At 44.2% G+C, this 16,215-nt stretch overlaps 1 protein-coding gene across 1 annotated transcript in view; it reads right to left on the bottom strand.

Moving 5' to 3' along the window:
- The window catches only part of LOC117973927 (son of sevenless homolog 2-like), a 34,460-nt gene extending 18,465 nt beyond the window's left edge, over positions 1-15,995 (bottom strand). Inside the window, exons 1-5 of the mRNA XM_058986535.1 lie at positions 15,447-15,995; positions 14,777-14,937; positions 943-1,068; positions 462-593; positions 26-190 (exon numbers count right to left, since the gene is read on the bottom strand). Coding sequence (XP_058842518.1) covers positions 26-190; positions 462-593; positions 943-1,068; positions 14,777-14,860 — 507 coding nt within the window. The 5' untranslated portion in view covers positions 14,861-14,937; positions 15,447-15,995. The remainder of the gene's footprint in view (positions 1-25; positions 191-461; positions 594-942; positions 1,069-14,776; positions 14,938-15,446) is intronic.
- Between the last annotated feature and the right edge of the window lie 220 nt (positions 15,996-16,215).

The raw sequence follows: 16,215 nt of genomic DNA on the forward strand, positions 1-16,215 counted from the left end.
TAGTCCTGCTCCTCCTCCTCCTCACCTTGTCGGCACACATGGACACCTTGATGTCTTGCTGGCTGATCTCGTAGTGCCGGATGTTGCCCACGTAGTTCCCAGCGAGCTTCAGGATGTCGGCGGAGATGTACTCCAGCACAGCCACAATGTACAGGGACACGTGGTAGTCGATTTTATAGCCGAGGACCTCCTGGGGGAAAAAAGAAGGGTTGGTGAGATTGCTGTCGAGTTTCCCAACCGTTCAAACTTGTAACCTATTCAAAGCGTTCAGAAAACCCAGCGTTATTGAAGGAGCATTACAACCAATGACTGACTGCAACACGGGGGCTAGATTCTCGAAGCTCTTTACTCCAGATGGTCGTTCGCGAAGGAAACAGTAACACCAAATAAAGTCTTGAAAGCAGTCTATTAAGCTTGCTGCCCAGCTTTCCCCTTCAGGAAGGGCAGATGCAGCCGGTTACCTTCAGCAGCGGGTGCATCTTGTCTGCAGGCAGCAGCAGGGGGTTCCTCCTCTTGCGCTTCTCGATGGCGGACTGCGCGTCGGCGATGGCCCACTTGTCAATGGGATGAGGGAACGTCTTCTGAACACGCTCCTGATAGGAACACACCACAAGGGTAACGTTACAAACCAATTCCTCATTTATTCTGTTTTCAGACAGACAGACAGATAAATGCACACATGACTGCAGTAAATTGAGTAAGTGACATTAGTTATGAAATGAATACTCAACTACTGTTTCGGCTGATGACGGGACACTAAGGAATAGTTAGTGGCCACTTTAAAATGTTTTTTTATATATATAGCGGCTGTCCCCTTTTTTAATATTCGGCGCTTCCCTAGTTTAAGGTCCTGGGGTTGAGAGCACTGGCTGAGTTCAGTGCATTCAGGGTTCTTAAGAGCGCCGCCCTGGCATTGGCTCCACGCACTGCACGGTGCTGTACCTCGACGTCCTGGACTGTGCGCGGCTGTGCTACACAGAGCATGCTCAGGAGCTGCAGAATCAGCTCCTCGATGTACTGAAGGGCGTCCTCTTTGGCTGAGAGATTGGGATGAACCTGCAGCTGGACCTGTGGGGTGGGGAGAATTCATGAAACAATGTCGATCACCATGAGCATGCCTGCACATATGCATAAATAAAAAGCTGATTTTCACCCCACTCAAATGCTATCAGTTTCTACTGTGAGGCTGATCAGCAAGATCAACACAAAACAAAAGCCAAGAAAACAAAGACGCTATTGAGCCAGACTGCCCCACGCGCACGCACACACACACACAACTCTGGAGTGACCCTGCTGCAGCGATTAACCCTTCCCAGTCTAGAATAGATACACTGAGCCATAAATAAATACCCCACCTCCTCCTTACTGTATGTACACACACTGCTAGAATAAACAGGGGTATAGTACAGCAGCTGTACAGTGGGCTGTCCAAAGCGAATCCATGCCCAGACAGGCCTCAGTGTTTTCAAGCACGGACATGCCCTAGCTAAAGGGAACCCGACCCTGTGTCTACTCCAACCCCAATACAGAGTGGCTCAGTATAGCAATTACAATGGAAACGGTGCAGGCACTGAACCAAGTGCCACTTGCTCTTGCCAGCCATTTATTTTTTCAATACACATGGATGTTAAGGACAGTATTCCATGTCTTCAAATATCATGCTACAGTGTGCGAACTCCCTTTGTGCTATTGGTTTTAGCTGGTTTCCCCATGTCCAGTTAATCACCCAACTCAAAAGGCTGCTTCTCCTTTGTCGCTAGTGTACATAGTGTACATAGTTTAAAGTCTTGTGGGAATTTAAGAGAAATCTGCTCTTCTCTTGGAAATACAATTCAGATCCGGAGGACCTTTTTAAAGTGTGACCGTCCTGTTACCTTGCATGCTCATGGCTGTACACTTAGACGTGAATATAAATCACAGCCCAGCTGCTGAAAGAGAACACGGGGAGCTTGGCAATATATTTGTCCGAAGCAGCTCTGGAATTAAAGCCGTCGAACGCAGCATGCAATTTATTACTATAGCAGGAGCATACTGGAATATAGAGCAGTGTGCTTTTCATATGATCGACCCCCACAATACACTATTAATAACGTTCCATCCACTCCCTGCTGTTAGAATAAGATGATCGGCTATCATAGTGCAGAACATTAGCGGCCTCTGGAAGCTTATCAAATTAAAGCACATCGATCTGTTCTTAATTAGCTATATTAGTTTTCATCTGGGTTGGAATGGGCTCCTATACTTCTGTCTGTCAGGCACCTGATAGCCATTAGCGAGCTGACCGGGAGAGAGTAGTGGGACACAACACTGCTGGACAGCTGGGGTCAATGCCGTGGAGAGGCTGCCGTCTCCATTGGGGTCCTACAGTTACTGTATGCTGAGGAATAAGACCCAAAGCACTGGGAATTACCAGCAATTAGAGGCCAGTCTGGTTAGTAATCCCATATTGCAGCAATTCCCCACAGTGGAACGGCGTATAATGCGTGTCATTTATTTATATTCCTTCGTTTTTAGTGCCATGCCGAGAGCACTCATTTACCAGAGATGCGTTTCCAGCGCCCCAAACAAACCCTGTTCTCGTTCTCTTCGAGCTCTTTGCTGCTCCCCCCTCCCGCTGCTGCAGGTTCATTCAGGTCTCGCCGAGTGCGTTTAGTAAAGCGTTCTCGGGGAAGGTTGAGTGAGCACACAGCACAGCTCAAAAAAAACAGATCACATTAACAACCCACAATGCTAGAATAAGGTGCTGTAATGCATTTGCTGGGGCCGACACACTGAAATCAAATTGACACTGATCCATCAGTTTTCAATTCCCAGCTCATGTTGCTAAATAAGTACCGTTCGTTACATGCTGCCCGACTCTGCGTTGCATGAGAACACATCCAGTGGAAATGCAGCTTAGTGAGGGATATTGTATTGGATGTGGATCTCTAATCAAGCTGGGAGTGTATTTCTCACGCACTCTTTGCTGTGTCAGGGTCTGTCATACAGTACAAAGAGTGCAAGAGAAAGGTCACTCTCAACTTGATTACAGGCAGACACCGAACACTTAGAAAGATTGAATGACTTGCAGTATAATCTAAATAAATTTTTTAAAAACACACAGGATGAAACGCTGATACCGAAGTACGAAATCTGTTTACACAGAACCCGTTGTGGTTTAAACATTCAGAATGCTTTGTCGTTGACATTCTGAGTACGAGATCGACACTCAGTGTAATTCTAAGTGTAGTTGTGTTGCTAACAGGTTCCAATGGGGACATGGCTTATAATTTACGTACTGTATGATTGTGCCAGCTTTAAATGCAAAAGGCAATTTAAATGCTCCTCTGCCCCCATAAAGATGAAGTCCCATTTTGTCTTGAACTTTGAACTTCTTCCTTTCTTTCTTTCTTGATGCAGAATCCCCAGCGCTCTGTCCTAGCTGTGCTTCTTTACTAGATTGATTAATGGAGCACAGTGAAGTCAGGCTTTCCTCATTTCAGAGGCTCAGTGCAGCGGAGAGAGAGAGAGATGGGGGCTCAGGTTTCAGGTAATTCGTTCACTTGGGAGGGGGAGGAGCCCTTTCCCCTCGCTAGGATGCATCGCTTGACATTTCATAACAGTGCGTCATCGTGCCATTAGGACTAATAACCCAGGAAGGGGGGGAATTAGGAAGATCACACAGATATGAAATCTGCTCCCACGCTCTCAACAATAGAGAGGAATCTCTGAAAACATACTTTAGAAGGGTGTTGACAGCTTGCTTACTTTTAACAAGGTACAGTGGTAGGCAGACAACAAATCCGTTGTCTGCCTACCTGGGGCCCAGGTCTTTGTTCCTCGATTATTAAACTGAACCAATTCAACTCCTGTCCAGGTTGATCAACCCACACACCCTGTCGCAATCCAACTTGACTGCGTTAACCACTTTTAAAAAGGGAATTCCTGGGATAACCAGGGATAGGTGGCTGGCACAATACAGGGCAATTCTCTCGCTGTGGTTTATTCTGGCAGGGAATAAGTTGATCAAATCAACCCCTAAGGGCTTTTTTTGGACAGTTTAAGCTGAATGCCTCGTCTCCACTGTCTTTCCCTTGGTATAGCTGAGCTGGACGGTCTGGGCGAGGTTTAGCTGGAGGACATTTCCACAGACGCTCAGCTACACCTCACACAGCTTAGTATCTCGTACCCAACGGGGCCGTGCTGCACTGTGCGGGAGCACGTCATTGAAAGGCATGGGCTAAACGGACAGACTGAGCAATGGCGGCTGTAAGAGAAGGCTGTGTTCACAACAAACTCGACCAAGTTGTTGCTTCGCGAGACGCAGAAGAAATGAAAGCTTCTCTTCAATCTGTGGGCGGAAAACCACATTCAAGAGCAGATGTCAGGCACAGCAAGAAACTCAAGTCTGACAATCGAGGAAAATTCTGCGGCAGCTGGGGATCGATCACACTGCTATTCAGTGTCAAGATAAAAAAAAAAAAACTGAAAACTGAATACAAGAAGATTAAAGATAATAACAACGTGACATTTACTGCTGCTTAATCTTATGCGAAAAAATGTGGTACAGCACTGCACAAGCATCAGCAGCTGCACCCAAATCCCTGTAGTGCAAATACAGTGATACACTAACCACTGATAGTGTACCATTCCAAATGAACAATCATCTGCTTGGGTTTGTGTGGATTGCTGCTCTCCAGAGTCTAACAAAATCAAATCAGTGAACACAAATCCAAGCAGCTACTTCTTCCCTCGTTTCACCTGAAATGGTCACTTAGCCCGACCAATGACCCTCACCTGACTGTCAGCCCCAGATTTCTGTGGAGAGCACAATCTGAAGGATCGCTTCGTGCAGCGCTGTTAAATATTTTACCAATAAAAGTTATCCCCCGCACTACACTGCGATTGAACGTTTTACAACACGCTACAGTGCAGCATCAGTTTGGCTGAGAGCTACAAAACATGTAAAAAGACGAAACCCAATACACCGCCTACTTCAACACTTAGTCAACTCAGCTGCAATAGCACACTGTTAGAATCTACAGTTATTATTAACAGCAGTACATCATAGTGACTCTGTGTTGCTATGGCACAGAATTCGTCATGTGCCACAGAGCTGAAAATAGAAGACATTCCATCGGTTCATAAAGAACATATTTAATAAAAACGCATTCCAAGGGATAAACCAAGAAAAGGTTGATCTAGTTATACATCATCTCACTACGGCTTGGCTTTTCCTGCGGAAAAAATTAAATAACTGCTGCCAGTAGATCAGTAGGAATTGACAAGACTAAACTTCCCTGCCAATTATTTTTAAAAAACGTTTTAAAATGTATTTATTTATTGATTCAGGCACTCACTATCACACCGTAAAGCTGCATACTATTGCTAAATATATAAAGTCTTTTTTTTGTTCGTACATGGACATGGATAATAAATGAAAGCGATACAGAGTAGTATATCTGATCATGTTGAAATGCAACATCCACTTGATGCATTGCTCTGTAATCACCGAGTGGGTCTGCTCGTGACGAGACACCCTACCCCCCCCGAAACCGTCCCATGACCCACCAGGGGGTCCCGACCCCTAGTTTGAGAAACACTCAATGTGGTTGACCCTTGTTCTTGTGCTTCAAGAAGTATCTGTTCATACTGCTGTGTGTGCGCGCAACACACTTCCGTTTTTGTGAAGCTCTGACACCCGTCGTTATATTAGCGGAGTGCAAAACAAATGACGTAAGATCACTGAGAATAGACATACACTTTTTAAAAAAGAAAAAAGATGCGGAGTGCTGTAGATCAAAGGCAGTCCGAGACAAACAGGATGGTTCGCCCCCACTAGACGCGTGTATAACTATATACCTGTCAGTATAATGAACCTCACGAGCACCCATTAACCCTTAGGGAGGCAAGAACAGACAAGTTTATAACTCAGGGGGTCAATTTACCAAAGCAAGCTTTTTATTTTTAAAAAATTTTTTGTACACTGAACGCATCGTAACATCCTATTAAAAAAAGGATCATGAATCATTTCTATAAAGCTTAATTTGGAGCAGGACGAGCAGCCTTATTACTACTGTGTTATAAAAGTTTGGGGATTTGAGCCTGCTGATCGTCCCAGCTCCTGGAAGAGAGCAGTTTTTGGGTGTGGAGTACCTCCCTCTGCTCTGTGTCTCTGTGAAGCGATCTAGAGCAGGGGTGTCCAATCACAGTCCCGTGGGGGCCATTCCATTCCAGGTACAGCAGGTAGAATTATACAATTAACTACTTCAGGGTCTGGATGGAGGTTTATTTGGTTCAATTAAACAATTTAGAACAGGGTTGGAAGAAAGACAAGGGCTGGAAGGACCAAGTTTGGCCAGCCCTGATCTAGAAGCAATCATTGTCACTCGATTTGCTAAGCACTCTCGTTCACACACACACACTGGAACCGCAGACTTCCGAGTGTCTGCGGCTCAAGTGAGATCCTTTTAAAGCTTGCAATAACACGACGTAGTAAATAATGCTCCCTCAAATTAGATCTAGATGCAAAAGGACACCTGGTGCCTTTGGAAGAACGTGGTTTTAAAATGGCTGAGAATTTCAGGATCGTGGTGCATCAAAATGCTCAATAAATGAATGTAGCATAAATTTAGGATACAGGTAATGTACTGTTTTATTAATGTGGGCAGTGTTTTTTCTATTTCATTTCATAAAATATTACAAAAAAAAAAAAAAAAACCTTCATGCACACACGATCATACAAATATTGCAGACGAAAGCTGACCTGCCTTTGTTAATGGCAACCAGGATTTGAGCTGCGGTCTGTACACATGGGCTGCCATGTGCTGAAGAAGCATCCTAGGAATCAACGTGCTCAAAGGACTGCTGCTGATTCTGCCTGGCATGGTTTGCATTACAGCTGTGAATCACATCCTGTTTGTACCCCGGCCGGTGCGTGCAGTGAAAGGGCTTGAGAGAGCCTGAAGAGTCCCGAATGCATTCCACACACACACACACACACACACACAGACACACCTGGCTCCTATCAGACCATGTGCAGATTATATTAAGAGCTCTGCATGACTTCCTCTTTCAATTGTGAACTGTAACCACTATGACTATCATCATCATCCTCATCACACAGGATTACATTGTACTGGGTTTTACTTTTTGTAATTTGTACAATGGCAGCATATTTGAAAACCACCACCCAATAGGTACCAAGCATCTTCATATGCTGTGTATATGTTTATAAACTGAACAAAGGGACTTCACAGGCACGTTAAACTGAAGGTTTGTGCCAAGTTGTTCAAAGCACTTTTTTAAAGTTGGTTGCCAAGATTAAAATCGGTACTGCAAAACGTCCGGCCACAGAACAGGGTTTGTTGTAAAATACTGTATGAAGCCATCTAGTAAAAGGCAGGGTTTATTCCTCAGCAATCAAATTCGTAAAAAAACTAAACAAAACCAAAAGCAGATTTTCTTATAATGTGGGAAACAATGTAGCAGAGAGCTAATTACAAAAAGGCTTTGAATGCAGACAAGCGACTTCAGCTTTACACAGCGTGATTCATTAGACTGGATTTCCCCCAGTGCAAAAAAAAAAAAAAAGTCACATTTTATACATACTTGGCCATATTTCCAAAGCATTTCCTCCATTCTTTAAATAACTAATACATTTTTTGAAGAGTAAGAAAAAATGTCAACGTTACACGACAAGAAACAAACTGTTTGGTGCTAGTTTTGCAAACATGTAATAGAACAGGCTTTTTACCTCTTCCAAAAAAATAAATACATACATGCTTTAGAAAACGTGGCCCATTGTCCTTAACTGCATTAAAGTTGGCACCCTGGCTTTGCAAGTGTGTGAACAACTAATGTCAACAACTATCTCATTTTGGCAATGCTTATTCAGCTAAATAACACTGTCGCAGTTTAACACCGAGCTAACAGAGTGATTGACATCTGAACTCTCCATTGTGATTCATGCGGAACCACACGCCCCTTCAGTGCTTCCTGGTTGATGACAGCGCGTTCTGCCAACTGCTTTACAAATGAATTGCTGCCGAGTATAGAGGCACACTGTAGCCGTTCCTGGAGCATACTACTCAGAGTAGCCTGAAAACTTCCTGTTTCTGCAACTTCCTAGAGCTACAGTAGCAAGTAAAAACGTGGCTCAATATCTGGGGGAAAAAAGTCAAATGATATCGACGCTGCTGCCTTTGGAGGACTTCATTAAACAACACGGGTATTAAAAGATCTCAGGAGACCGTGCTTAGCTTTGGTGCTCTTAAGATATGAACGGCCGTGTTTTCAAAGCGCTTCCTCCTTTCTTTAATTATAAAAAGATCAGACGACATTCAGGAAAACTGAATAGACCCCACTGCCCCCCCAGCTGAGCCGGTGGAGCAGCTTCCACAGTCCATATTCCTGTCCGTCACTTGTAGATAGTATTCAGAGCTGAGCAAAGTTCTGAGCAGCTGTAATGAAGAGGGCAAGAGTAATAACTACATCTGAATGACAGGAATTACACGGCATCCAGGAGTGTAGCCAGTGCTCTACAGCAGAGCCTCAGCTCTTAAAGGGAGTGAAGGGAACCCAGCAAGAAGCAACAGGGCACTAAACTAACCTGGCTGCTTCTAAATCGCTATAGTTTCTAAAAATAAGTTTCTGCTACTAGAGGAATAAATTCACAATTGAATGCTAGTACAGCTCTGCGGCTGAGCTTCAGAAAAGGAGTCAGAATTCTATCTATCTATCTATTTATTTATTTATTTATTTATTTATTTATTTTTAAGTTTGATCGTTTTTTATTTCTTTTGCACAAAGGTGCCTCTGTTATGGCCGGTTACCTGTAAAAGTTTGCATTGTAGTACGACATGATTCCCATCGAAGGAGTCATGGTAACTTGCAGCACAACCTCTAACATCTCTCCAGGATGAACACAGAAAAAAACAAACAATCACGATCCAACCCCACGCTCTCACATTTACCTCTCAAGAGACTGCGGGTCGGGATGAATAAGCTGGATGTGAATAAAGGATAGAGTCTCCTTGTTTTTTTTAACACCTCATAATCACTTGCTGCACTGCACTCATTTGTCACTGCTGTTCCTCTTTTGTAGGCTTGGAACAGATTCAGCGAAACTGAATCAAGTCTTTTTTATTTTTATGGAAACCTAGCTATAACACAGTGCTGTAATTAAACCGCTGTTGCATCCTGTTTAATTAGGACAGGGTTGGAACAAAAAAGCTGACAGCTGAGCTGTTTAGATCTTATTTCTATCTCTGTATAAAACTTCGGCCCTGGTCCGGAGAAGACAAGCAAACAATCCCAGGTAAACAGACCAAGTCCTTTGTGTTTATTTATTAATTAAGATCCCATTTCTTAGCTCACAGCAATCAGAACGGCTCAGACTCGGAGTGTATTTTGTGCCGTTACAGAGATCAGTTTCCCGCTGCAAAATCCAATAACAATACACGTTTTAGAAATACTTCGTAGAGACTCTGGCAGAAGTCAGGACCAAGCAGAGGTCGTCAGAACTTCAAGGTCACGGTTTCATTTTGGGATGCCGTGGTTAATAAAATACATTCCTAGGTTTAAAGGTTAAAGAAGCCTGACCCTGTGCAATGCTGGAGTTCGGTTCTGTTTATGCACTGGGCAGGGCAGGACCAGTCAAGCACCCACTGAACTAACTGCAGACCTGACCTCATTTCCAGCTGATCGGAGAAACAGGCTGCCCTTGCTGCCCAATGAATACAAATCAACAGAGTTTTTTATTGCAAAGCTGCAATCAAGTTTCTAAAAAAAGAAAAAGAAAAACACACACACAGCAAGAGCTGCAGTGCCGCTCTCCTGCACGTACCATAAGCAGTCTTTAAAGAAGAATGCCTACAACTTCCCTGGGCTCGGGTCCCAAAAACAAAGAGGGTTTGGCAGCAAAACAATAACGTCTGGAATCGAGGAGAGTGGAATAAAAGGTAAGAGAGAGAACAAGCCCACAGAGCGGGACCTCTCTTCCACACGGCACGACGAACAGGTAAGAAAGCAGCACCAGTACAGTGTGGGGTTTCTGGAGACGGGAGGAAATCAAGCTTGAGGGCTCTCTCTCTCTCTCTCTCTCTCATTGCCAAAGCAATGATGGGTAAATTCCATCTTTACAATGAACATTTAAAACTTTTAAAAATTAAACAAAAACAACACAGTACTTCAAACACATCACAACAATAATAATAACAATAATGATATACATTTATCTATGTATTCTATAACATGTATTTATTTATTTATTTATTTTCTCTTTTCCTCCCTGTGTGAGGAGCCTCAGTGTCACTCCCTGTCCCTCAGGCTGTGGCAGGCGCTTGTGTCCTGGGCTGCCACTTCTATACAGCTTGTCTGCTCACCGAGGAGGATGGGGAGTTTTTCTGGGTCTGGCAAGTCTGAGAAGTCTATGCAGAGATTTTGTATTTTTGGGAAGAAGGCTTCCCTTATATTCTTATATTTTGTGCACTGCAGTAAAAAGTGTATCTCTGTCTCGACCTGATTGAGCTGACAGTGATCACACAGCCTGTCCTCTTTGGGCAGCCATGTCTGCCGGTGTCGGCCCTTCTCGATGGCCAGGCTGTGCTCACTGAGCCTGTACACTCTCTCTCTCTCTCTCTCTAGATCAAGACAGGTACTACCACTTTAATCTGTATTCAAATGACTCGCTTGCGCTATCACTTTCAGCAGCGGAAGGTTATAAGGTGTTTAATGAAGTCATTGCTCAGGATGACAGACTGATAGTGGTCACTTATGCTCACTGAATGTTTGTTTAAACCTTCAGACCTGCACCCTGGGTTTCAGAGCTGCCCTTGCTTTGCAGTATACTGAAGTGACCTGCTACAGTAGGTGCTAGGAAATCAGAGCACCCTGCCAGCCCCTGCTAAATCTGCCTCACTACAAAATAAAGTTGACTGACTTTTGCTTTCTTTTCAGTGGGGATACTGTTAGAAATGACCCAGTAAACCTTCCTGCCGGATTCCCAGTGATCCCGAAGGTTTCAGACCCATACATAGCAGGCAGATCTACAACAGTGTGGGCGGTTAGTGGAAAGTACAGCCCCTTTATTTCACTGTGCTCCCAATCTCTGATTTTACATTCATCTTCTTTATTTCCACCACATGAAAAAGAATCGGCACATCTGTTCTGTACCCACACCAATTGCAAAAAAGGGAGGAGCACAGTTCAGCGTATACAGTATAGAGCACACACATGTTTAGAAGAGATTCCTGAAACGCTGCATCAGGGTATGTCACTGCAATGAACTGAAGCTCCTGCAATGAACTGAAGCTCCTGCAATGAACTGAAGCTCCTGCAATGAACTGAAGCTCCTGCAATGAACTGAAGCTCCTGCAATGAACTGAAGCTCCTGCAATGAACTGAAGCTCCTGCAATGAACTGAAGCTCCTGCAATGAACTGAAGCTCCTGCAATGAACTGAAGCTCCTGCAATGAACTGAAGCTCCTGCAATGAACTGAAGCTCCTGCAATGAACTGAAGCTCCTGCAATGAACTGAAGCTCCTGCAATGAACTGAAGCTCCTGCAATGAACTGAAGCTCCTGCAATGAACTGAAGCTCCTGCAATGAACTGAAGCTCCTGCAATGAACTGAAGCTCCTGCAATGAACTGAAGCTCCTGCAATGAACTGAAGCTCCTGCAATGAACTGAAGCTCCTGCAATGAACTGAAGCTCCTGCAATGAACTGAAGCTCCTGCAATGAACTGAAGCTCCTGCAATGAACTGAAGCTCCTGCAATGAACTGAAGCTCCTGCAATGAACTGAAGCTCCTGCAATGAACTGAAGCTCCTGCAATGAACTGAAGCTCCTGCAATGAACTGAAGCTCCTGCAATGAACTGAAGCTCCTGCAATGAACTGAAGCTCCTGCAATGAACTGAAGCTCCTGCAATGAACTGAAGCTCCTGCAATGAACTGAAGCTCCTGCAATGAACTGAAGCTCCTGCAATGAACTGAAGCTCCTGCAATGAACTGAAGCTCCTGCAATGAACTGAAGCTCCTGCAATGAACTGAAGCTCCTGCAATGAACTGAAGCTCCTGCAATGAACTGAAGCTCCTGCAATGAACTGAAGCTCCTGCAATGAACTGAAGCTCCTGCAATGAACTGAAGCTCCTGCAATGAACTGAAGCTCCTGCAATGAACTGAAGCTCCTGCAATGAACTGAAGCTCCTGCAATGAACTGAAGCTCCTGCAATGAACTGAAGCTCCTGCAATGAACTGAAGCTCCTGCAATGAACTGAAGCTCCTGCAATGAACTGAAGCTCCTGCAATGAACTGAAGCTCCTGCAATGAACTGAAGCTCCTGCAATGAACTGAAGCTCCTGCAATGAACTGAAGCTCCTGCAATGAACTGAAGCTCCTGCAATGAACTGAAGCTCCTGCAATGAACTGAAGCTCCTGCAATGAACTGAAGCTCCTGCAATGAACTGAAGCTCCTGCAATGAACTGAAGCTCCTGCAATGAACTGAAGCTCCTGCAATGAACTGAAGCTCCTGCAATGAACTGAAGCTCCTGCAATGAACTGAAGCTCCTGCAATGAACTGAAGCTCCTGCAATGAACTGAAGCTCCTGCAATGAACTGAAGCTCCTGCAATGAACTGAAGCTCCTGCAATGAACTGAAGCTCCTGCAATGAACTGAAGCTCCTGCAATGAACTGAAGCTCCTGCAATGAACTGAAGCTCCTGCAATGAACTGAAGCTCCTGCAATGAACTGAAGCTCCTGCAATGAACTGAAGCTCCTGCAATGAACTGAAGCTCCTGCAATGACTTTTTATGAGACTTATTTTCTTCTTTAGGTCTGTAAACACAGGAAATCAAGCTCCACTGAATATTTACAATGCACTCATCAAAAGGAACATTTATTTATTTATTTAAACGCATTTTGGACTGAAGCAGCAATTCACACTTAAATACCAGCTGGTATTTATTATATTTATTTAACTTGGTTTTTTTTTTTTTTCGGTTGTTATTCTAATCCTACTGCTTGTAACTATTTAGATTGTGAAACATCAGACAACTGCTGAAGCAGCAAACTCTGTTTGCTTTTTGTAGTTGTTGCTTACAGGGTTCAAGGATGGCAACAAGACTCCAATTGCACTCCAGCTTCTGCTATGGGCTTGATCAGCCGCACTGTGCAGGTAACAAGCTCAGGGGCGTCTTACTAAACTCATAGCAAAACCAGGAATGGATCACACTGCTATGCAACGGGAGTCGTATTTCCATCCCTGGGGAGAGCTGCAGCCCGCTGGATTTCACAGCATCAGGGAATTCCCCTGGATTGCATCAGCAGCTCATTTTCAGGGGTAAACACGGAGGCTGGTGATGAAATCCAGAGCTGCGAACACACTGAAATGAACAGGTAGCAGATCCCCAGATCTCCTCACATCATGAATACGTCCCGTCCCAACCTGTAGTGTTGTTATCAGGGGTTGTTCACTGCAGCTATAGGGAAGGGTACGGCTTCCTTTACCAGTGTTTGACTGCTCAGGATCTATTAAGAAGCTGATCTGTTGCAGCTGTGCAGGTAAGGCTCCATTGTTACACCCCTCCGAAGGCAGGTGGCAGCTTCCACTGTACAGTTCATGACAGGCCTCTGACGTCACAGGCACACAAACCCAGCTCTGGTCGACTTGCTATCGAAGTCGCAGCAACAGTTGGCTGCCTTTGAAACCGTTTGCAGGAATGTTCAGATTTGCAAGTCAAGCTGCACTTCTCAGGGCTAGGAATGGTACAGTTCAGTCACGGCATTATTTGAATAGATGTGTGCACGTTGCTAATGTACTAGACCTGGTTTTCGCATCATTAAAATAGATATTAAAAGTGAACTTGCACGGTGTACTATACATTTCAATAGAAGAATTTCACATTTCACTGTATGCATGAAGTCAAATGGGTGTTGCTGGTGATGTCTTCAATTATTGTATATACAACTGTGCACATTCTGTGGTGGCAGAAATAGCACATATCTCATATATATTACACACAGAACTCAAGATCCACAGCAACATACTAAGAGTTGACATTCTATTCATGTCGAGATCAGTAAGCACATAGTGTACTTGATCTCGACATGAATAAACAAAATATAAACTTAACAGATTGCTGCGGATGCTGATTTTCGAATGGGAGTTGCAGTCCAGTTTTCTGCAATCGTGGATTTCCACGGGAGGATTTCAGTGCAGTATACATTTTAAGCAGGGATAACCGATCCTCGCTGACGCTGTGAAACATGTTAAAGTCTTACCTCTACCTTAATAAATTCCTGGTAAACTGTAACTTTCTTCAAAGCCGTTGGGAGCTGAACAGACTGTTGAGACAGTAGACAGTGACGTAGCCGAACTGAATATACACTGACATCATCATCATCATCATAACCCATTAGTCCTGACAGTGTCTGCACAACCCATATACACACTGTATATATATATATATATATATAAATCCATACCCAGCGCAGCCCCAGCCACAAATAAAACTGATGCACATACATTCACCAAAAACAGCAACACTACTCTTCAATAAGACAAAGGCGCTGCCGTCCGTAATAACATTGACAACAGACAAGCCTGCTCTTGTTATTTTTCTATTCGTGTTTTTACTTTTTCGTATACTGTTGCAAGGTAGCTAGTTAGCCTTTTTATTACTGTTATTTATTTATTTATTTTATTTGCAGAAATGATTGAAGGACGACCCTTAACTGACATGCGAGTCGGCATTGCCGTTGCGTTGTGGTTTAATTGCAGTAATCAATCCTTACCTTTCGGAGAGCTGGCACGAAAAGGCCTCTCCATTTGTGGCTGTTTTCTTCCCCGGAGAAGTCGTAGATTTGCTGCGGCTGCATGGCTGCTGGTCTAGCGGCTCGTCGCGTTCCCGTCGCCGGACTGTCCGCATCGGCCCCGGCGCTCGTCTCCTCCGCGGCTGGGTCAAGCAATCCCGAGATAAAAACAAATAAAATAAAAAGACGTACCGCCAGACGAAGCCAGAAAAAAAAAAAAAAAAAACTAAAAAAACACAATTCAACCGAACAAAATAATGTTGTTGTTTTTAATAATTTATAAATAAAAAAAAACAGTTACTTTGTAATAGTAAGCGTATACCCCTCAAGGTTCAATAAAAATATATATATAATCCGTATAGAAAAATCAGGCTGCGCGCAAGGACAGCGACTCCCTTCTTTAAAATAATATCAAGAGACAAAAAAACAAAGTTGTGAGGTTGTTTGTTTTTGGGTTGTTTGTTTGTTTTTGCGGTTTAATTGGCTGCGATATCCGCAGTTCTTGTTAATGTTAATGACGATGGCTTGGTTTCCTTCTTCCTCGCCGCACAGTCAACGCTGCGGCTGCATACCGTAGATTCATGAAACCACATATAATTCACATTCAGAGTACAAGAGGGCGCAGGCTGCACCGCTGGATGCCAGCCCTTACCTCCCGAAAAAAACACTCCTCGATCAGCGAGACAACGCGCTGCCGGCCGCTGGAGGCTCTTCCTTTACTTTGCAAAGACAACAGACACGACTGGGACCCGTCGTACCGCGACCAGCAAGCATAGTCCGGGCACTGGGGTCTCAAGCAGCCGCACACAATAAAAACAGTATTTCGATTATATTGTGTGATTGAATTGGTGGTGCCGCGGAATATCCTGCAATCAATCGATTTCAATTGCAATTGCAAAAAGCAAGTGTGGATTCCATAGCTGCTGCTTCTTAATGGATCTCTGTGGCAAGCTGTGCAGATAAAACAGATATACTGTGAGTCTGCAAACTAGACGCCGATCTCAAACAGAATCATTCAGTTACGGTGTTGCTGTTGTTGTTATTATTGTTGTTATTATTCTACTGTAACACAACAAGCACCACTTCCTGTCTGGCGCCCCGTATCCATCTGTGAAGAAATCCCAGTTGCTCACTTGCTTGCTTCGTGAGCCTTGCGTGCGTGTGTGCGTCACAGCAGCAGCGTGCTCGAGGGAGGAAGGGAGGAGGGAGGAAGGGAGGAGGGAGGAGGGAATGGGATTACTATCGCGTGTCAGTCCAGGGGGTCATGCATACCCCCTCCCCTCCCGGTCTCAGTCTTTACCTGCGCATACCCCCAGAGGATTAGGCTGGCTTGGGTGGGAATCGGTTTTAAGGTTATGGGACAAGTTTTCAAAACGTTTCGTTTGCTCCATTCTTTAATAAACTCCAGATTATTTCAAAGG

This window comes from Acipenser ruthenus, chromosome 15 (assembly GCF_902713425.1).
Source record: "Acipenser ruthenus chromosome 15, fAciRut3.2 maternal haplotype, whole genome shotgun sequence".
Lineage (NCBI taxonomy): Eukaryota > Metazoa > Chordata > Actinopteri > Acipenseriformes > Acipenseridae > Acipenser > Acipenser ruthenus.